Here is a 23741-nt window from a genome sequence, read left to right as displayed (position 1 = left end):
GTCAGCCTCTGTCAGGGCAATTAATTTGCCTGTGTCAGTTTTCTGTCTTTGGTGGTTTTCTTGCCCAGTTTATCTCCAGTGAAGTGACTGCTAGCTCTACACTGGAATTCTTTTCCATATTATAATATACTCTATTAATATTTATTAGGCTTGTTCCAAAAGAACCGAGAAATTCGAGTTTAATTTTTTTTCTTCAGAACAGCACACTGCCATAGGCTACTCTATAAGCAGTTGAAATGAAGTAATGACTGAGAAAAAGATTATCTTCTCTTTCTGGCTCATTTCAAATTCTTTTGCTAAGCACTATTAAAATGACAAAAACAAAATTGCACACCTGCCCCTTCACTCTCAAAACATTTCTAAAAAAATTAATTAAATCCTTCAAATGGAAGAACCCAAACTATTTTAAAAAGTTATCTAGGAGAGAAATTAAATATAACTATGGGTCATTTGAAAAACAAGTCAGTAATGCCACTTAATGTCCTTCAATGTGAAAGCTTCTGAAATGTCTTTAAAAACAGTACTGTTTCAAAAAGGATAATACTTGTGACATTTATAGATCCTACTATTAAAATGTTCCCTTTTTCTGAAAATAATGAGACTGCTACTCACATGTAGCCCATATACTCAATTTCATCACTGCCACATGCAACTGTTTTCCCTTTATCATTATACTTAGCAGCTATCCAAAGACAGAACACATCCTTTAGCAAAATAGTAACTGCCCAATGGAAGAGAGGGGAAGGGAAGGAGACGGTGAGGGAGGGGGTCCGTGAGTGCAGGTCTCAGGAGGGCAGCGATGTTTCTTCTCTCAATACCCAGCATGCAGTGCACAGCTGGTGCATAGCAGGTGCAAATAAACAGTCCACATATGGAATTGGTATTTTGGAGGACCTGACAGATACCAAGGTTTATACATTTCTAATCACAGTTATTGGAGAAGGAAATGGCAACCCACTCCAGTGTTCTTGCCTGGAGAATCCCAGGGACGGGGGAGCCTGGTGGGCTTCCGTCTATGGGGTCACACAGAGTCGGACACGACTGAAGTGACTTAGCAGCAGTAGCAGCTAGCAGAATCACAGTTAATCCCCTCAACAGGCTTATAAAGTCAGCAATATTACTATCCCTAATGTATAGACATGAATACTGCCTAAATGACCTAAGGATGGCCTAGTAAAAGATGAAGATGAATTAGAAAAATCATGTTCATAATCATCTATTTTTATCTCATTTAAAATAAAACCAAAACAATCAGATGATGGTAAGTTAGCTTAAGAGCAGAGGCATAATCATACTTCAGATACTCTGTTAAGTGACTGTCATAGGTAGCAATTTGAAGCTTTTCATGAAGAAGCATGACACTGTTTTGGTGTGCTCTGCATTCTGGGGTTCACAAAGCGACAAGGGGGAAAGCAAGAAATTGATGAGGGGTGAACCAGGTAGGATGGAGATTTAAAAACTAAAAACAAATACAGCAGCAACACCTACCACTAGCAGCCATCACGAGCAAGGTGTCAGTCACTGAATACTTTTCAATTAAATTGAAGAAAAATGTATTACCTTTTGTGTATATTCAAAATGTTTCAGCTGATTTGCAGTGGATTAAGGAAAGAATGTACTTATTTCAATGTACCTCAAACTCACATGCAAATAGGACTGTGATCCAGCACCACACATTTATAGTCAAAGACAAGACTTGGTTTTTAAGAAGAGCAGCACACAATGTAACTGCAAATGAATGTCACAAAAAAAAGAAAGAAAGAACCAGACAGCGCTGAACTCCAGTGAAAAATTCTGGTAACTGCCAGATGCACTGCAAAAGTCACTGTCAAATATGTTTGTCTCCATTGTCTGTGATTCCTCTAAAGACTGAAAAAAAAAAACAACATCCTCTCTGCTGCCCCTCCCAACCACTTGATCTTTTTCTATTCCTATATATTCCTACCACTCACGACAAATAACTCACTTATTGACATTTTGTTCCAGTTCTACTTTCAAGGTGGGAGAAGAGAGCAGGATAGAGAGAAGGAGGGGGAGTGAAAGTAAGTGTCTGTGTGTGTGTGTGTGTGTGTGTGTGCGAGCGCGTGGACGCGTGGGTGTGTACAGGAATGACAGAACATGGAAGTTGACTACCGATATTTTTTAAAAAATGAATTCTAGGACAGGGATGGTTGTTGCTTTGGTAATGGGTAGACCTCACAGAGAACCAGGAAATCAGTTCAGTTCACTCGCTCAGTCGTGTCCGACTCTTTGTGACCCCATGGACTTCAGCACACCAGGCTTCTCAGTCCATCACCAACTCCCGGAGCTTACTGAAATTCGTGTCCACTGAGTCGGTGATGCCATCCAACCATCTCATCCTCTGTCGTCCGCTTAGCCTCCCATCTCAATCTCTCCCAGCATCAGCATCTTTTCCAAGGAGTCAGTTCTTCGCATCAGGAGGCCAAAGTATAGTAGTTTCAGCTTTAGCATCGGTCCTTCTAATGAATATTCAGGACTGATCTTTAGGATTCACCGGGTGGATCTCCCTGCAGTCGAAGGGACTCTCAAGAGTCTTCTCCAACACCACAGTCCAAAAGCATCAATACTTCGGTGCTCAGCTTTCTTTATAGTCCAACTCTCACATCCATATATGACTACAGGAAAAATCATACTTTTGACCAGACAGATCTTTGTTGGCAAAGTAATGTTTCTACTTTTTAATATGCTGTCAAGGTTGGTCATAACTTTCCTTCCAAGGAGTAAGCATCTTTTAATTTCATGGTTGCAGTCACCATCTGCAGTGATTTTGGAGCCCAAGAAAATAAAGTCTGACACTGTTTCCATTTTTTCTCCATCTATTTGCCATGAAGTGATGGGGTCAGATGCCATGATCTTACTTTTCTGAATGTTGAGTTTTAAGCCAAAAGTTTTCCCTTTCCTTTTTCACTTTCATTAAGAGGCTCTTTAGTTCTTCTTCACTTTCTGCCATAAGGGTGGTGTCACCTGCATATCTGAGATTATCAATACTTCTCCCAGCAATCTTGATTCGGCTATCTGCTTCATCCAGCCCAGCATTTCGCATGATGTACTCTCCATATAAGTTAAATAAGCAAGGTGACAATATACAGCCTTCACGTACTCCTTTCCCAATTTGGAACCAGTCTGTTGTTTCACGTCCAACTCTAACTGTTGCTTCCTGACTGACATACAGATTTCTCAGGAGGCAGGTCAGGTGGTCTGATAGTCCCATCTCTTTCAGAATTTTCCATAGTTTGTTGTGATCCACACAGTCAAAGGCTTTGGCATAGTCAATAAAGCAGAAGTAAATGTTTCTCTGGAACTCTCTTGCTTTTTCGATGATCCAATGGATGTTGGCAACTTGGTCTCTGGTTTATTTGCCTTTTTCAAATCCAGCCTGAACATCTGGAAGTTCATGGTTCACGTACTGTTGAAGCCTGGCTTGGAGAATTTTGAGCATTATTTTGCTAGCAAGTGAGGTGAGTGCAAATGTGTGGTAGTTTGAACATTCTTTAGCATTGCCTTCTTTTGGGATTGGAATGAAGATTGACCTTTTCCAGTCCTGTGGCGAGAGCTGAGTTTTCCAAATTTGCTTGAATATTGACTGCAGCACTTTCACAGCATCATCTTTTAGGATTTGAAAGAGGGCAACTGGAATTCCATCTAGCTTTGTTTGTAGTGATGTTTCCTAAGGCCCAATTGGCTTCGCATTCCAGGATGCCTGGCTCTAGGTGAATGATCATACCATCGTGGTTATCTGGGTCATGAAGATTTTTTTGTATAGTTCTTTTGTGTATTCTTGCCACCTCTTCTTAATATTTTCTGGTTCTGTTAGGTCGAAAAATTTCTGTCCTTTATTGTGCCCATCTTTACATGAAATGTTCCCTTGGTATCTCTAATTTTCTTGAAAAGATTTCTAATCTTTCTGATTCTATTGTTTCCCTCTATTTCTTTGCACTGATCACTGAGGAAGGCTTTCTTATGTCTCCTTGCTATTCTTCGGAACTCTGCATTCAAATGGGTACATCTTTCATTTTCTCCTTTGCCTTTAGCCTCTCTTTTCTCAGCTATTTATAAAGTCTCTTGGGACAACCATTTTGCCTTTTTGCATTTCTTTTTCTTGGGGATGGTCTTGATCACTGCCTCTTGTACAACGTCACAAACCTCTGTCCATAATTCTTCAGGCACTCTATCAGATCTAATCTTTTGAATCTATTTGTCACTTCCACTGTATAATCGTAAGGGATTTGATTTAGGTCATACCGGAATGGTCTAGTGGCTTTCCCTAATTTGTTCAATTTCAGTCTGAACAGGTGCCTATAAATAAGAGACGAGTAGGGTGGTATTCAGGCTTCCCTGATGGCTCCATCTGCAGTGAAGGTGACCTGGGTTCGATCCCTGGGTCGGGAAGATCCCGTGGAGAAGGAAATGGCAATCCACTCCAGTATTCTTGCTTGGAGAATTCCATGGACAGAGGAGCCGAGAGGGTTACAGTCAGACATAACTGAGCAATTAACACACACACACAACGTGGTATTCATTTGTTATTTAGTCAAATTTAATAGCGCCCTGAAATGATGCTTTTGAACTGTGGTTTTGGAGAACACGCTTGAGAGTCCCTTGGATGGCAAGGAGATCTAACCAATAAATCCTAAAGGAAATCAGTCCTGAATTTCATTGGAAGGACTGATGCTGAAGCTGAAACTCCAATACTTTGGCCACCTGATGTGAAGATCTGACTCATTGGAAAAGACCCTGATGCTGTGAAAGATTAAAAGTGGGAGGAGAAGGGGAGGACAGAGGCTGAGATGGTTGATGGCATTACTGACTCGATGCACATGAGTCTGAGTGAGCTCCGGGAGTTGGTGATGGACAGGGAGGCCTGGCACACTGCAGTCTGTGGGGGCACGACTGAGCGACTGAACTGCACTGAACGAGTAGTTACTATGGGAGACACAGGGCTACCCAGGTGGTGTTTTGCAAAAGCGAATGACTTGTTTCATAAGTGACATGGAATTACCGTTTTCATTTTAAACTATTAGCTAAGTGGATTCAAAGACTGAACAGTTTTTTATTCAGGTGATGTATCTGTTAGGCTTCCGGGCATTACACTCTCTAGATTTATTTTCTTTAGCTCTTGGACTCCTCTGCAGGATTTCCATCCTCAGCCTATAGCTAAGTGTTCATGCTCCACAGGGTTGTTTTAATTTTTTTACCTGACATACTTCCCTGAGTGTTCTCATGGATTCTATGACTTTTAGCATCATCTATAACATATGGAGACCAGAGCTGATGACAACAAATTCCATACATCCAGTTCAGCATAGGAACCCCTCTCTTACTATTGTTCCCTGGGTGTTTTAAGGAACCCAAACCCAAATACCATGCAAGTGAACTAATCAATTCCCCCTTATTTCACATCTATCCATGAAGGTGCCAGAAACCTAAATTTCATTCTTAACTCTTTCTTTTAAACTTCTTAACAATCTAAAACTACTTCCCTGGTGATTCAGTTGGTAAAGAATCTGCTTGCAATGATGGAGAGTCCCTCATTGGGAAGTTTGATCCCCAGGTTGGGAAGATCCCCTGGAGAAGGGAATGGCAACCCACTCCAGTATTCTTGCCTACAGATCCATGGACAGAGAAGCCTTATCCTCATCCATCAGAGCACAGACAAAATGAAAACCACAGTCACAGAAAACTAACCAAACTGATCACATGGATGACAACCTTGTCTAACTCAGTGAAACTATGAGCCATGCTGGGCAGGGTCACCCAAGATGGACAGGTCATGGTGGAGAGTTCTGACAAAACGTGGTCCACTGGAGAAGGGAATGGCCAACCACTTTGCCTTGAGAACCCATGAACAGTACAAAAAGGCAAAAAGATAGGACACTGAAAGATGAACTCCCTAGGTCAGTAGGTGCCAAATACGCTAACAGAGGTCAGTGGAGAAACAACTGCAGACGGAATGAAGAGCCAAAGCAAAAACAGCACCCAGCTATGGATGTGACTGGTGACGGAAGTAAAGTCTGATGCTGTAAAGAACAATACTGCATAGGAACCTGGAATGTTAGGTCCATGAATCAAGGTAAATTGGAAGTGATAAAATAGGCGATGGCATGAGTGAACACAGACATTTTAGAAATCAGAGAAATAAAATGGACTGGAATGGGTGAATTTAACTCAGATGACCATTATATCTACTACCATGGGCAATCCCTTAGAAGAAATGGAATAGCCCTCATAGGCAACAAAATAGTCCAAAATACAGAACCTGGGTGCAATCTCAAAAATGACAAAATGATCTCTGTTCATTTCCAAGGCAAACCATTCAACATCCCAGTAACCCAAGTCTATACCCCAACCAGTAATGCTGAGGAAGCTGATGTTGAATGGTGCTATGAAGACCTACAGGACCTTCTAGAACTAACACCCAAAAAAGATGTACGTTTCATCATAGGGAACTGGAATGTAAAAGTAGGAAATCAAGAAACACCTGCAGTAACAGGCAAGTTCGGCCTTGGAGTACAGAATGAAGCAGGGCAAAGGCTAATAGAATTTTACCAAAAGAACGCACTGGTCATAGCAAACACCCTCTTCCAACAACACAAGAGAAGACTCTACACATGGACATCACCAGATGATCAATACAGAAATCAGACCAATTATATTCTTTGCAGCCAAAGATGGAGAAGCTCCATATAGTCAGCAAAAACAAAAGTGGGAGCTGACTGTGGATGACTACCGCACAATTGCATTCATCTCACACACTAGTAAAGTATTGCACAAAATTCTCCAAACCAGGCTTCAGCAATACGTGAACCATGAACTTCCAGATGTTCAAGCTGGTTTTAGAAAAGGCAGAAGAACCAGAGATCAAATTGTCAACATCCATTGGATTATCGAAAAAGCAAGAAAGTTAAAGAAAAACACTTACTTCTGCTTCAGTGACAACACCAAAGCCTTTGACTATATGGATCACTACAAACCATGGAAATTCTTCAGGAGATGGGAATACCAGACCACTTGACCTGCCTCTTGAGAATTCTGTAGGTAGGTCAGGAAGCAACAGTTAGAACTGGACGTGGAACAACAGACTGGTTCCAAGTAGGAAAAGGAGTACATTAAGGCTGTATATTGTCACCCTGCTTATTTAACTTATATGCAGACTACATCATGAGAAAGGCTGGGCTGGAGGAAGCACAAGCTGGAATCAAGATTTCCAGGAGAAAATATCAATAGCCTGAGACACCACTCTAATGGCAGAAAATGAAGAACTAAAGAGCCTCTTGATGAAAGTGAAAGACGAGAGTGAAAAAGTTTGCTTAAAGCTCAGCATTCAGAGAACTAAGATCATGGCATCCGGTCCCATCACTTCATGGCAAATAGATGGGGAAAGAATGGAAACAGGGACAGAGTTTATTTTTTGGGGCTCCAAAATCACTGCAGATGGTGACTACAGTCATGAAATTAAAAGACGCTTACTCTTTGGAAGGAAAGTTATGACCAACCTAGACAGCATATTCAAAAGCAGAGACATTACTTTGCCAACAAAGGTCCATCTAGTCAGAGCTATGGTTTTTCCCGTGGTCATGTATGGATGTGAGTTGGACTACAAAGAAAGCTGAGTGCTGAAGAATTGATGCTTTTGAACTGTGGTGTTGGAGGAGACTCTTGAGAGTCCCTTGGACTGCAAGAGGATCCAAACAGTCCATCCTAAAGGAAATCAGTACTGAATATTCACTGGAAGGACTGATGCTAAAGCTGAAACTCCAATACTTTGGCCACCGGATGTGAAGAGCTTACTTATTTGAAAAGACCCTAATGCTGGGAAAGACTGAAGGCAGAAGGAGAAGGGGACGACAGAGGATGAGATGGTTGGATGGCATCACTGAGTCAATGGACATGAGTTTGAGTGGACTCTGGGAGTTGGTGATGGATGGGGAGGCCTGGCATGCTGCAGTCCATGAAGTCACAAAGAGTCGGACACGATTGAGCGACTGAACCAAACTGGAGGCAACATTTCATGCAAAGATGGGCAGAATAAAGGAAAGAAATGGTATCGACCTAACAGAAGCAGAAGATATTAAGAAAAGTTGTCAAGAATACACAAAAGAACTATACAGAAAAGGTCTTCATGACCCAGATAACCCCTATGGTGTATCACTAACTTAGAGCCAGACTTTCTGGAATGAGAAGTCAAGTGGGCCTTAGGAAGCATCACTACAAACAAAGCTAGTGGAGGTGATGGAATTCCAGTTGAGCTCTTTCAAATCCTAAAAGGCAGTGCTATATGCACTCAATATGCCAGTAAATTTGGTAAACTCAGCAGTGGCCACAAGACTGGAAAAGGTCAGTTTTCTTTCCAATCCCAAAGAAAGGTGATGCCAAAGAATGCTCAAACTAATGCATAATTGCACTCCTCTCACACACTAGTAAAGTGATGCTCAAAATTCTCCAACCCAGGCTTCAACAGTGCATGAACCAAGAACTTCTAGATGTTTAAGCTGGATTTAGAAAAGGCAGAGGAACCAGAGGTCAAATTGCCAATATCCACTGGATCATCGAAAAAGCAAGAGAGTTCCAGAAAACATCTACTTCTGCTTCAGTGACAATGCCAAAGCCTTTGACAGTGTGGATCATAACAAACTGTGGAAAATTCTCGAGAGATGGGAATACCAGACCACCTGACCTGCCTCTTGAGAAATCTGTATGGAGGCCAAGAAGCAACAGGTAGAACTGAACATGGAACAATGGACTGGTTCCAAATTGAGAAAGGAGATTGTCAGGGATGCATATTATCACCCTGCTGATTTAACTTATATGCAGAGTACATCATGCGAAATGCCGGGCTGGATGAAGCACAAGCTGGAATTGAGTTTACCAGGAGAAATACCAACCACCTCAGATTTATAGATGACTCCACCTTTATGGCAGAAAGCGAAGAGAAACTAAAGAGCCTCTTGATGAAAGTGAAAGAGCAGAATGAAAAAGTTGGCTTAAAACTAAAAGTTCACAAAACTAAAATCATGGCAGCTGGTTCCATCACTTCATGGCAATTAGATGGGAAACAATGGAAACAGTGACAGAGTTTATTTTTTGGGGCTCCAAAATCACTGCAGATGGTGAAGGCAGCCATAAAATTAAAAGATGCTCACTCCTTGGAAGAAAAGCTATCACAGATCTTGAAAGCATATTAAAAAGCAGAGACATTACCTGGATGACAAAGGTTGGTGTGTATAGTCAAAGCTATGGTTTTCCTGGCAGTCACGTATGAGTATGAGAGTTGCACCATAAGGAAGGCTAGCACTGAAGAACTAATGGTTTCAAACTGTGGTGCCGGAGAAGACTCTAAAGAGTCCCATGGACAGTACAGAAAACAAACCAGTTAATCCTAAAGGAAATCAGTCCGGAATATATATTAGAAGGACTGATATTGAAGCTGAAGCTCCAATACTTTGGCCACCTCATGCAAAGAGCTAACTCACTGGAAAAGACCCTGATGCTGGAAAAGATTGAGGGCAGGAGGAGAAGGGGATGGCAGAGGATGAGATGGTTGGATGGCATCACCAACTCAATGGACATGAATTCGAGCAATCTATGGGAGATGGTGTAGGACAGTGAAGCCGGACGTGCTGCAGTCCACAGGGTAGCAAAGAGTTGGACATGGCTGAGTGTCTGAATAACAACAACCATCTAATAGGACCTAAATTTTTATACCCTAAAATATATTAAGAAACTGCCCATTCCTCTTCACTCTCTCTGTTACCAGCCAATTCAAGTCAGCATCATCTCTTCCCAATATTCTCACAAACATTTACTTAATCGGTCTCTCTGGTTTTAATCTTGCCCTCCCCCAGTGATTTTAGATTTACAGCCAGTTACTTCATAAAAATGTGAATTTGATCATATTGCTGTCCTGTTTGAAACTCCTTACTAAAGGGTTTCCCATATACTAAAGGTAGAATTTCAACTGCTTTATGAGATCCTTTAGACCTCTATTTATCTTACAAATGCTTGTCTTACCTCTCTCTCCTCTTTCAGATGCTGCTGCTGCTGCTAAGTCACTTCAGTCATGTCCAACTCTGTGCGACCCCATAGACGGAAGCCCACCAGGCTCCCCCGTCCCTGGGATTCTCCAGGCAAGAACACTGGAGTGGGTTGCCATTTCCTTCTCCAATGTGTGAAAGTGAAAAGTGAAAGTGAAGTCGCTCAGTCGTGTCCGACCCTTAGCGACCCCATGGACTACAGCCTACCAGGCTCCTCCATCCATGGGATTTTCTAGGCAAGAGTACTGGAGTGGCTTGCCATTGCCTCCTCCGCTTTCACTTGCTACATTCCACCATAATGATAGTCTCTCCGGTCCTTAAAAAAAAATGAAATTGATTCCTTACGTCCTCCCATATCCTTCCTACTGCCTAGAACTTATTTTTACTCTACAACTACCAATACTAACTCTTGGTTGTCATTTAAACACTGGCTTCCTTTGAGAAGCCTACCTGGATTGCCACTCTAACCCTGCTCTTCCTAGCCACGTTCAACCCTCTGTATTTGCATCCAACATACCCTTATCTCCAACAAAGATGAGGGTTGTTATATGTTCCCGCAATGATGTAAACATTCTAACATAATTTTTAATATTTTATTATAAACATCTACTTAATATTTTTTTCATTAATTTTGGTATAAAAGGGCAACAAACTACCCAGAATAAGCAGCTAGTCCAGTACAGTGCCTTGCATAGAACTGGTGCTCAAAGAATATTTCTATAATGAGTAAATGGAGCACTTTTGATTTATAGGAACTGGGAAGTGTTTAGAGATAAATAAATACCCCCTACCCTTAAGGAGGATAACATTAAATGCAGAATGGCTGTTATACATAATTATATGATGATAATGAGTAAATAAATCTGACTTCAATTTGGATACATGGGATTTGCTAACATGGTAAATTGGAATTAAATATTCTGCTCTTCCTTCTGGGATAATCTAATCCACACTAAACACTTTTGGAAGACAGTTTTACGATTTTATATTACAGATGAAAAAATAGGCACAGCAAAGTTAATTGAGTTACTCAAGGTTACCCAGTGAATCAGAAGCAGAGGCAAGTTGTCAATATCCAGTACTTAGTGCTATCATTTTTAAAAACCATTTTGTCTTTTTCTGTGATTGTTTGACTTTACTCTGTATACTTTAACAGCCTTATCAAAAATATCTCTTGTACTATGTATATTTCATGCAAAGATGGGCTTGATAAAGGACAGAAATGGAATGGACCTAACAGAAGCAGAAGATATTAAGAAGAGGTGGCAGGAATACACAGAAGAACTGTACAAAAAAGATCTTCACGACCAAAATAATCACGATAACGTGATCACTCACCTAGAGCCAGACGTCTTGGAATGTGAAGTCAAGTGGGCCTTAGAAAGCATCACTATGAACAAAGCTAGTGGAGGTGATGGAATTTCAGTTGAGCTATTTCAAATCCTGAAGGATGATGCTGTGAAAGTGCTGCACTCAATATGCCAGCAAATTTGGAAAACTCAGCAGTGGCCACAGGACTGGAAAAGGTCAGTCTTCATTCCAATCCCAAAAAAGGCAATGCCAAAGAATGCTCAAACTACCGCACAATTGCACTCATCTCACACGCTAGTAAAGTCATGCTCAAAATTCTTCAAGCCAGGCTTCAGCAATATGTGAACAGTGAACTTCCAGATGTTCAAGCAGGTTTTAGAAAAGGCAGAGGAACCAGAGATCAAATTGCCAACATCTGCTGGATCATGGAGAAAGCAAGAGAGTTCCAGAAAAACATCTATTTCTGCTTCATTGACTATGCCAAAGCCTTTGACTGTGTGGATCACAATAAACTGTGGAACATTCTGAGAGATGGGAATCCCAGACCACCTGACCTGCCTCTTGAGAAACCTGTATGCAGGTCAGGAAGCAACAGTTAGAACTGGACATGGAACAACAGACTGGTTCCAAATAGGAAAAGGAGTACGTCAAGGTTGTATATTGTCACCCTGCTTATTTACTTCTATGCAGAGTACATCCTGAGGAACGCTGGGCTGGAAGAAGCACAAGCTGGAATCAAGATTGCCGGGAGAAATATCAATAACCTCCGATATGCATATGACACCACCCTTATGGCAGAAAGTGAAGAGGAACTCAAAAGCCTCTCGATGAAAGTGAAAGAGGAGAGTGAAAAGGTTGGCTTGAAGTTCAACATTCAGAAAACGAAGATCATGGCATCTGGTCCCATCACGTCATGGGAAATAGATGGGAAAACAGTGGAAACAGTGTCAGACTTTATTTTTTTGGGCTCCAAAATCACTGTGGACGCTGATTTCAGCCATGAAATTAAAAGACACTTACTCCTTGGAAGGAAAGTTATGACAAACCTAGATAGTATATTTAAAAGCAGAGACGTTACTTTGCTAACAAAGGTCTGATTAGTCAAGGCTATGGTTTTTCCCGTGGTCATGTATGGATGTGAGAGTAGGACTATAAAGAAAGCTGATCGCCAAAGAATTGATGCTTTTGAACTGTGGTGCTGGAGAAGACTCTTGAGAGTCCCTTGGACTGCAAGGAAATCCAACCAGTCCATTCTAAAGGAGATCAATCCTGGGTGTTCATTGGAAGGACTGATGCTAAAGCTGAAACTGCAATACTTTGGCCACCTCATGTGAAGAGTTGACTCACTGGAAAAGACTCTGAGGCTGGGAGGAACTGGGGGCAGGTGGAGAAGGGGACGACAGAGAATGAGATGGCTGGATGGCATCACTGACTCTGTGGACATGAGTTTGAGTGAACTCCGGGAGTTGGTGATGGACAGGGAGCCCTGGAGTGCTGTGATTCATGGGGTCGCAAAGAGTTGGACACAACTGAGCGACTGAACTGAACTGAACTGACTATGTATATTTGCATATGGAAATTCACAAATGGAGGTACTTAGCGATGCATTTTTTCTAGTCTTTAAAGTATGAGGCTTTCTGGGATGTGTCTCTGCACTCCTGTACACTCTGAGTACTCCTTCTTTGTTCTTAATAGAGTGTTCCTGTTGGGCACTACCTGCCACTACAAAGTGCCAAGGCTGAACTCTTCTGCGCGGGACCTCACATTGGATCCTCTACATCTTTAAGTGCCCATGGTGAGGTGGCTGGTGCATTCCACTGCACTCAATGGACATTCTGGTGGAAAATGCTGCCAGTACTTAATAAATATTTGAGAAGCAACACAGGCTATTAAATTTAACAGGATTTCTAGTTCCAACATTCATATTGTGAGAGAAATAAACTCAAAAAGGTTTATGATACCATTTCAAAAGGCCAGATATGTACTAAGTACTCAATAAATATGCTTATATGTGGGATTCGGGGGCAAAAGGCAAACACAGTGCATAATCAAAAGGCATCAGAAAGCCTGTATCACCTCCTCACTATACACAATTACTGTACAAACTTTCACTCTTTATAACAAGTATTGCTGATATTAATTAAGGGCAAGTATACACTTGAGATTTTTTCCCCTAGCCCCAGACTGGACCAACCAGGGCTCTTTCTTTTTATACCTGAATATAGCACAAGGCGTTAAAAGAATTTAAGCTGTATAAATTGTGGCTAACACATGCGACTTTTATTAGGTACGCAGTAATAAAATTAGGTATTTTATTAGGTATACTACACTGCTCTGAATCATTTTGCAGATCAGTTATACAATTTTCTCTCACCAGATACATTATCAAATAAAAGAATCCCCAATAAAAGAACATTTCCCTTGCTCTGTGAGCTTTGTTTAACCCGTCCTTCGTTCACAAGAAGCAAACATCTCTACCCCAAAAGCACTCAAGCCAGCTCATTATATCAGTCTCCAGCCCCGCCTTGTGGCTCCAGGCTCAGGAAGAACTCTAAATGTCCAAAGTACTTACTGTTCTTAATCCCTAGTGTGATGTTAAATGAATTGGTTCTGTCATGTGAGTATAACTGATTATGTTTCCCCTAATAAAGACAGACACTCAAGTTACCCATTTGTAAGTCAGCCTATTTAAAAGGAAGAGAGAACTTCTGTCAGACCCTAAGTTAACATCAACTGCTCATACCATGGAAATGTCAATTAAAATTTGAATGCAATCTTTCAAACACAATTTTCCAGTCCAAGAAATGTGCATACGTCCATAGTGAACTGAGAGGCATACAAGGTAAAGTATTAAGCTCAACAGATGTGTTAATATTCTTGGTTGGGAATATTCATTGGTAATAATAGGATGATATTTGTAGAGTCAGGATACTTTTGATGTCACTTGAAAATGAAGATTCCATGAATTCATTCTCATTCATTAGCTCTGAGGGGAAAGGACTTTACAGAGATGTTGCTTCATTTCTGAATGCTGAAGTTCCTACTAAGCTCTACGAAGAAAAAATGGTTCCTTTCAAGAGTACATAGAGATGGAGTTGGCTTCCTGCTTTCAGAGGTTATGAATGCTCTCAAACACTTCCAAAACAGAGTAAATTCCAAGCTGCGTTTTAAAGACTATTTTTTAAACTCCATTTGCCATAGTGGTCTGAATGTGACTATGATAAAGGCTAACAGAGTGAAAACAAATGTTTAAAGCAAAGGTACCTGCCCACTGGAGAATTTACCTGCAGAGATTCCATTTCTTCATCTTTTCTCTGAGTCTCCTCCAGCAGATCTAAAATAAGAAAGTAAAATACCGGTTAAAATATAATGTAAAAATGCATTGCCTCTTAGTATCAAAAGCTGACTCAGTCAGTAGCTTGCATAAACTATTGCCTAGAGAGAGAATTTGATGTTGAAGTATGAGAAACGACAGAAGGGAATGCTCTCCGATCCCAGCAGATGACACGTGGCGGGATCTGGGCCTGGCCACGCCTAATAAGCTAGCAGAGAAGCCCTGGGCGACCTGAGGGCTGGTGGAGATACCGGAAAATGAGACCAACTCAAGTACAAGTCCAACATCATACCAATGCTTTAGAAATTTGGTCTATTTTTTTGTTTGTTTGTTTACTTATTTATTTTTTTTTGGAAGTTAATTATTTTACAATATTATATTGGTTGGTTTTGCCATACATTGACATGAATCCGCCCTGGGTGTACATGAGTTCCCCCTCCTGAACCCCCCTCCCACCTCCCTCCTCCCCTTATCCTCCCTCTGGGTCATCCCCGCATACCAGCCCCGAGCATCCTGTAATATGCATCGACCCTGAACTGGCGATTTGTTTCACATATGATAATATACATGTTTCAATGCCATTCTCCCAAACCATCCCACCCTCACCCTCTCCCACAGAGTCCCAAAGACTGTTTTATACATCTGTGTCTCTTTTGCTGTCTCATATACAGGGTTATCATTTCCATCTTTCTAAATTCAATATATATGCGTTCAGTTCAGTTCAGTCGCTCAGTCGTGTCCGACTCTTTGAGACCCCATGAATCACAGCACGCCAGGCCTCCCTGTCCATCACCAACTCCCAGAGTTCACTCAAACTCATGTCCATCAAGTCGGTGATGCCATCCACCCATCTCATTCTCTGTCGTCCCCTTCTCCTCCTGCCCCCAACCCTTCCCAGCATCAGAGTCTTTTCCAGTGAGTCAGCTTGTCGTATGAGGTGGCCAAAGTACTGCAGTTTCAGCTTTAGCGTCAGTCCTTCCAATGAACACCCAGGATTGATCTCCTTTAGAATGGATTGGCTGGATCTCTTTGCAGTCCAAGCGTTAGTATACTGTATTGGTGTTTTTCTTTCTGGCTTACTTCACTCTGTATAATAGGCTCTAGTTTCATCCACCTCATTAGAACTGGTTCAAATGCATTCTTTTTAATGGCTGAGTAATGCTGAAACTCCAATACTTTGGCCACCTCATGCAACGAGTTGACTCACTGGAAAAGAGTCTGATGCTAGGAGGGATTGGGGGTAGGAGGAGACGGGGACGACAGAGAATGAGATGGCTGGATGGCATCACCGACTTGATGGACATGAGTTTGAGTGAACTCCGGGAATTGGTGATGGACAGGGAGGCCTGGCGTGCTGTGGTTCATGGGGTCGCAAAGAGTCGGACACGACTAAGCAACTGAACTGAACTGAATACTCCATTGTGTATATGTACCAAAGCTTTCTTATCCATTCGTCTGCAGATGGACATCTAGGTTGCTTCCATGTCCTGGCTATTATAAACAGTGCTGCAATGAACATTGGAGTATATGTGTCTCTTTCAATTCTGGTTTCCTCGGTGTGTATGCCCATGAGTGCAATTGCTGGGTTGTACGGCAGTTCTATTTCCAGTTTTTTTAGGAATCTCCACACTGTTCTCCATAGTGGCTGTACTAGTTTGCAATTCCACCAACAGCATAAGAGGGTTCCCTTCTCTCCACACCCTCTTCAGCATTTACTGCATGTAGACTTTTGGATAGCAGCCATTCTGACTGATAGCAGCCATTCTGACTGTTAGAAATTTGGTCTTATGCTTATGTAACTCAAAAATACAAAATTTTCTTAAAAACAAAACAAAACTGTTTTCTTTTGAAAGAAAAAAATAGAGACAAACCATGTGCTCTTAAAATAAGCTCCCAAGCCAAGTTCCACCTCCAGAGTCAATTTTTACAACCAAATTAAAACACTCTGGAATAATGGGTGTTATTAATGGAAAGAGAACACCCCCTTAACTGTACTCATATTAATTATCATTTCACACTGAGAGGGTGGGAAGCGCTGAAGCCACATCTGACCAACCGTCTGGCACCATCTCAGACAAATCAGTGGCTGGAAGGTGAGTCAGTCAACTCAAGAGAGTTCTGTCTAAATGCATGCGTACAGGCACGGTGTCTCAGTGCCCTACATTAATTTATGAACTTGCTATAAAGGAAAATGCATTTGGCAAGCAGAATTTTCTGCCTGCAGCCATACCACCCTGTGCTATGATCTTATTAGATCTTGCAAACCTAAAGAGGGCTCGGCTGACTTAGAACTTGGATGAAAACTGGTAAAAACAATACCTACAGCAGTGCACGTTATGATTAGTGTTTGCCTTACTCTGTGATGTACATAACTTACCAAGAGGCTGTGCTGCATAAAAGGAAAATACAATATACAGAAATTCAATGTATATCCCAGAAAAGCAAATGCAAATGTTTTTAGCAAATGCTACTAGAAGGAGCAGGAAACAGTAGTATAGTGGGTAACAAGTTGAACTGGTCTGTGTGATAACTGGGAGGGCAATATCCTGAAACTTCAGGAGACCTGGTAGACGATATAATTGATGGTGGTGACTTTTGAGACTGCACAGTGAAGAGAAATACAGAGGAATGTCAGGCAATCTCCTTAAGACACCATGTACTGGGATTAGGGATAAAAGTCAGGTTATGCTTTGTACCTGTAGATGGCTGATGTTGGCTCCCATAGCACCCATAATCATAGTTACATCAAGAAAGCTATGGGAGAATGTCCGTGTATTAGGGTTTTATTTTTAGAGGTTTTCTGTTGGCACATCAGAATTTTTAGCTATATGGTACAGACACCAACTGGTGGTGTGATACATTAAGTGTCCTCGATCATTCCACTTCCTTTATCCTTACTTATCCACATTGTGACACTGCAGTTATTTTCATTAAGAGGTCACGGGTATCTTGCATCTAAGCTTGCCACCTGACTTGATCTGGTAAATAGAAAATAGCAGAAGCAAGTGTGTGCACATCCACACTGAGAGTTCAAAAGGCCTTATGCATCTTCACTTTTCCACGTGGTATTCTGTCACTACCATTTAAACAAGGCCAGGCCAGCCTGCTAGGTGACAAGAGACACATGGTCCAGGATTCTTTCCACTCCTGAAACTCTGCAGGTTGCCCCAACTGGGGCAAATGCCCAGAAAGCCAGATGACTTACTGTTAGTCATCTGGCTTCATAAAAGGAAAATACAACGTACAGAAATTCAATGTATATCCCAGAAGGGCAAATGCAAATATTTTTAGCAAATGCTGCTAGATTGAGCAGGAAACAGTAGTATAGTGAATAACAAGTCACACAGGTCTGTGTCGTAACTGGGAGGGCAATATTCTGAAACTTCAGGAGACCTGGTATGATATAATTGATGGTGATGGGAGCCAACTGAGACCAGACAAACTGTCCAGCTAAGCCCAATACCAATTTCAACTCACAGAATCATGACTTATGGAATAAATGTAATTGGGGGTTGTTGTGGTACATAGCATTTGCTCACTGATAATAATCAGCTAACTGAACAGCAAGCATTTAGAATTTATTAGAAGGCTACAAGATTAATTAACCAATACATCTAATAACAATAAATAACAGAAAAAAATGATCCAGATTCTGGAAAGAAAAACAATTGACCTGGGTGGGTAGGAATGTGGGCAGCATGAACTAATGGGCATTTTATACTGGGTAACACTAATCTTCACGTTAGTCCACTCAAGATGGAATTCCATACAGAGAAGAGCTACTAAGACTAGCTTAGATCTCTGGCTTACTGCTTGGCCAAGGGAAAGTATGAAACACTTTCACTGATAATCCCAGAAGAACTGGATGAAGATCAGAAAGGACTGTTTCCAAACATCAGGGTACTATTAACAAGAGGAGGAGGTATGGATATCAGACAGGCCGAAACAACAGATGGTTTTGGTAACTGTATCTTCAGCACAACTCTCTTCAATATTTGTGAGACATAAATTACTTCAATATCTTGGCTACTGTAAATAATGCTTCAATAAACATGGGGATGAATATATCTTCTTGGACTTAGTGTTTTCATTTTCTTCAGAAAAATACTCAGAAGGGGAATTGTAGGATCACGTGGCTGTTGTAGTTTTAATTTTGTGAGGAGCCTTCAAACTATTACCCACAATGGTTGCACCAACTTACATCCCAACAGTGCACAAGGGTTCCCTTTTCTTCATATCCTTGCCAACATTTGTTTCTGATGTCTTCTTGGTAATAATCATGCTAACAGGTGTGAGGTGATATCTCATTATGGTTTTGATTTGCATGTCCCTGATGATTAGTGATGTTAAGCATCTTTTTAAGTGTATACCAGCCATCTATATATCTCCCTTGGAAAAAATGTCTATTCAGCTCCTCTGCCCATTTCTTACAGAGAAGGCAATGGCAACCCACTCTAGTACTCTTGCCTGGAGAATCCCATGGATGGAGGAGCCTGGTTGGCTGCAGTCCATGGGGTCACTAAGAGTCGGACATGACTAAGTGACTTGACTTTCACTTTTCACTTTCATGCAGTGGAGAAGGAAATGGAAACCCACTCCAGTGTTCTTGCCTGGAGAATCCCAGGGACAGGGGAGCCTGGTGGGCTGCAGTCTATGGGGTCGCACAGAGTCAGACGCGACTGAAGTGACTTAGTAGCAGCAGCAGCCCATTTTTTAAATCAGATTTTTTTTTTTAAATTGAGTTGTCTGAGTTCTTTATATTGATATAATTTAGACATTAACTCCTTATCAGATATATCATTTTCAAATATCTTCTCCCCCACAGTGGGTTGCTTTTTTGTTGATGACTTCCTTTGCTCTGCAAAAGCTTTTTAGTTTGATGTAGTCCCATTTTTTTTTTTTTTATTGACCTTGCCTGAGGGGACACAACCAAAAAATACTGCTAAGATATCCCTATGTTTTCTTCTAGAAGTCTTATGGCTTCAAGTCTTATCAAGTCTTTAACTCATTTTTAGTTTATTTTTGTATATTGTGTAAGAAAGTATCTGTGAATCAATAAAGAAGATATGATACAAATATATGATGAAATATTAGCCATAAAAAAAGGAATGAAATCTTGCCATTTGTAACAACACAGATGTACCTACAGGGTATTATGCTAAGTGAAATAAGTCAGAGAAAGAAAGACAAACACCATATTATTTCACTTACATGTGGAATCTAAAAACAAATCCATAATACCAAACAAACAAAACAGACAAACTCATGGATACAGTGAACCAACTGGGAGTCTAGGGGTGGGTGGGAAGGTTGGGTGAAATAAGTAAAAGGGATTAAGAGGTACAAACTTCCAGTTATAAATAGGTCACGGTGATGGAATGTATGGTATAGGGGAATATTGTCAATAAAACTGCAGCAGCTTTGCATGATGACAGATGTTTACTAAACATATCTTGGCGATCAATCTGTATTGTATATAAATGTCAAATTACTATGTTGTATTGTTTTTGTTCAGTCGCTAAGTTGTGTCTGACTCTTTGCGACCCCATGAACTGCAATATGCTAGGCTTCCCTGTCTACCAATTCCCAGAGTTTGCTCAAACTCGTGTCCATTGAGTTGGTGATGCCATCCAACCATCTCATTCTCTGTCGCCCTCTTCTCCTCCTGCCCTCAATCTGAAACTAATACAATATTGTATGGCAACTAAACTTCAATTAAAAATTTTTTTAATAAAAAAGTATTTGTGGGATGCAAAATCACTACTGTGTCACTACGTCGCCATGGCCATTTTGCTCCACTACTTACCGTTATAGGAGGTTCTCAGAGCCGAACCCCTTGTGATGAATGACATGGCTTAATGAAACAGTGGAGCTGGGAAAGTGGATAGTGGGGTAAAACAGCCATTAAAGAAAACTGATCTTGTTCTTCCAGGGTCAACTTGGCATGGCAAACACCAATCTTCTTAGCCAAAACTTAACTGGATAAGTAACGGGTTGTGAATCTTATAGCCAAGCTCAACTCACACATTTGATAAAATATATATGTTAAGGAGTTCAGTCTATCCTTAGGATGTCATAGAACTATCACAATTTAAAAATTATGCTCTCGGTTTTCTTCAAATACATAAAGGTGACACTGCTCTTCTTAAAAGCTGATACCAATGGCAATGCTTGATTTTGAATGACTTTACAAAACTACCATGGAATTCCTATAATTGATTTAAAATACAGAACTCCCCTTCTGTTCACGCTCACTGATTTTCATCCCAGCCTCTATCAAGGGTATAAGTGGACAAGTGTTGTTTTTCTGTCTCTATGTCAAATCCTTCCCTTTTGAGAACTTCAGGTTCTTCTCCACATGGTTCCTGTGAAACGTTCAGTCAAAGGGCCAACCTCTCTGGCCACAAAAATAGGTCATGACCCAGACTGGCCTGTCAGGGCACCTTACCTCCCCAAGCATATAGGCTAAGTAAATGCCAACAGGAATCCTTTTTTAGGGAATAATATGGATTCCAAGAGAGAACTCTCCTTCTGAACCTGCAAGCGTAGATAAGCCTGGTGCTTCTAAGGTGCTATTTTCTCCTGTGTCAAAGGAATGTGTACAAACAATGAAGCTGGGAGGGAAGGAAACAGAGTCAAGAAACAGAATTGGCTGAGGACAAGATCCACCCTTATCTGAAGGCCACATAACTACTTCTAATATTTTTCTTTTTCTTTTTCAGTAGTAGCTGCCTTGCTGTCATTGCTAAAAGTCTCTGGGGATGTGGTTGTGCTGAACCTTCTTATCTCTGTGCAGAAACTTGGAGAACTTGGGGTTAGCAAGAACTTTGTATTTCACAGTGAAATATTTCATTCTGTAATAAATACATGAAGGCATGAAGCTCCAAGAAGGCAAACTGTTTGCCTATAATTACCTAGCACTACAGCCACAGCTAGAGCTCTGCTCTTGCGTCTCCCTAGCTCATCTCTTTAGTACCACTCAGTACTTAATTGCATCCTTCTTCATATGGCTATTTTTTTAATAATTTTAAAATGCATTGATTTGTGGCTGCACTGGGTCTTCATCGCTGCCCATGTGTTTTCTCGAGTTGCAGTGAGCAGGGGCTACTCTCGAGTTGTGGTGAGAGGGCTTCCCACCGTGGTGGCGTCTCTCGTGGAGCATGAGCTCGAAGGTGCTCTGGCTTCAGCTGCTCCAAGGCATGTGGGACCTTCCCAAATTGAACCCATGTCTCCTGCATTGGCGATACACAGTTATTTTTTAAGTGCACACATTTGTATTCATCTCACTTATCTTAGGAGGCCACTGATGTCAACAACGAGGGCTTTGATGTCTCTATATCCACAGCATCCCTAACCACTGCTTAACTACCTTTGCTACTTAGGTCCCCAAAATACCCTTCTCTGCCTAAATCATTTCTTTATTCATTTGCTCACTTGCTAGGTGCATTGTTCAAGTATATGCATTTGGAATGATAAACAGGGCTGTTAACCTCTGCTGATGAAAAATGGCTACTAGGCATCGCTGAGAAGCGACTGCTCTATTGCAAACAGACATGAGATGGGAGAACACAGGTGAGACCTCTGGACAGTTGACGTTACACAATGCTGTGACAATCAAGTGTGCTGTGACATCTGGTTCTAACAAGCAAACTTGCTGTTTGTTCTTCCGGGCTTTAGAACAAATGATCAGCATGGAGAAAGCTGAAGGGCTTCTCTGCTCCCTTGCTCACCACTGGCATGTTCCTGTTTTGCTTTATTATTCTCTGGCTTGCTGTTCAACACAAACAGCAATTCAAATGCCATGCAAATTGCTGTGGCTAAATGTGCTTCCATCAACATTAATAAATGAGAGATATTTTTTTGGTGAAAAGGGCAGCCATCCTGTGTATTTTTTTTGGACTGGCTTAAGCCAATTTAAATGAGCTGATACTAACTCATTATGACATATGGTTATTAGAGGAGGGAAAAAGTCCCACTTAAAAAAGCAGGACATTATGGATGAGAAGCGGAGAATCCTGTTGTTCTGTTTTGTTTTCTTCCACGTTGCATTTCTCTGGCACACACAGGGTAATACATCATGATCATGTTTCTGGCTAAGACTGTCTTCCACCACTTCCTTTGCAACTAGTGGTCTGGCTATTTAAGGAGGTTTGACACTTTTTAAATGTTGATTCTGGTTTCTAGTAGCCAAGGAAACAGATAGGTTGTTTGTTTAATTGCTTTTAAAAGGAGAATCCTGTTCAGGTGTGCATAAGCCATTGAGCAGCTTGACCCTTCACAGAAACGTTGGAGATCAAGCTTAGAAAGAAGTAGGTTTTTGTTTTTTTTCCCCTAAATTTTACTATAAAATATCACATCCATATTATAACTCAGCCTAGTTGGTAATGGAGAGAAAGTTCTAGAAACAAGGGTTTCAGACTCAGCAGCATTTATAACAACAGCACTGGACACAATAGCAGTGGCAGAAGAATATGGTGAATTAGTGACTGCAGTTTAGGGAAAAGCCTTTAGTTTCTGGCTCTTGTATCCCATTTAGTAATTTAGCGCTCCTTTTCAATGCTACTCTACGTATCCTAACATCTATGGAAAACAATGCAATGTGAAAGTAGCTCAGATGTGTCCAACTCTTTGCGACCCCATGGACTATACAGTCCATGGAATTCTCCAGGCCATAATACTGGAATGGGTAGCTGTCCCCTTATCAAATGGATCTTCCCAACCCAGGGATCGAACCCATGTCTCCTGCATTGCAGGCAGATTCTTTACCAGCTGAGCCACCAGGGAAGCCCAAGAATACTGGAGTGGGTAACTTATCCCTTCTCCAGCGGATCTTCCCAACCCAGGAATTGAACCGGGGTCTCCTGCATTGCAGGCAGAGTCTTTACTATCTGAGCTACAGGGAAGCCTGTGGAAAACAATAGATAATGTAAAATAATAGACAACGTAATTCCCGTGAAATTTCTGTGGAAAACCAATGGAAAACAATAGATAATGTAAATTTTCAAAAGAATAGTTTGTAACAAGTAAATCTGTGCCATTTTTCT

General features: G+C 41.2%; 1 protein-coding gene across 7 annotated transcripts in view; it reads right to left on the bottom strand.

Annotated features, from left to right (window-relative positions):
* Window positions 1-23741, bottom strand: part of CEP128 (centrosomal protein 128) — a 487012-nt gene that overhangs the window by 103297 nt on the left and 359974 nt on the right. For all 7 annotated transcript variants that reach the window (XR_008687351.2, XM_088839414.1, XM_088839415.1 and 4 more), the window contains one exon: window positions 14648-14697. Coding sequence is in view for 6 of the 7 variants with exons in the window: in XM_088839414.1 (XP_088695540.1) it covers window positions 14648-14697 (50 nt within the window). In the remaining variant the exon portion in view is untranslated. The remainder of the gene's footprint in view (window positions 1-14647; window positions 14698-23741) is intronic.

Source organism: Moschus berezovskii, chromosome 9 (genome assembly GCF_049115385.1).
Source record: "Moschus berezovskii isolate FMDL1 chromosome 9, NW_MosBer_1.0, whole genome shotgun sequence".
Classification (NCBI taxonomy): domain Eukaryota; kingdom Metazoa; phylum Chordata; class Mammalia; order Artiodactyla; family Moschidae; genus Moschus; species Moschus berezovskii.
Note: the sequence above shows the minus strand (reverse complement) of the source record. Positions and strands in the feature narration are given on the sequence as shown.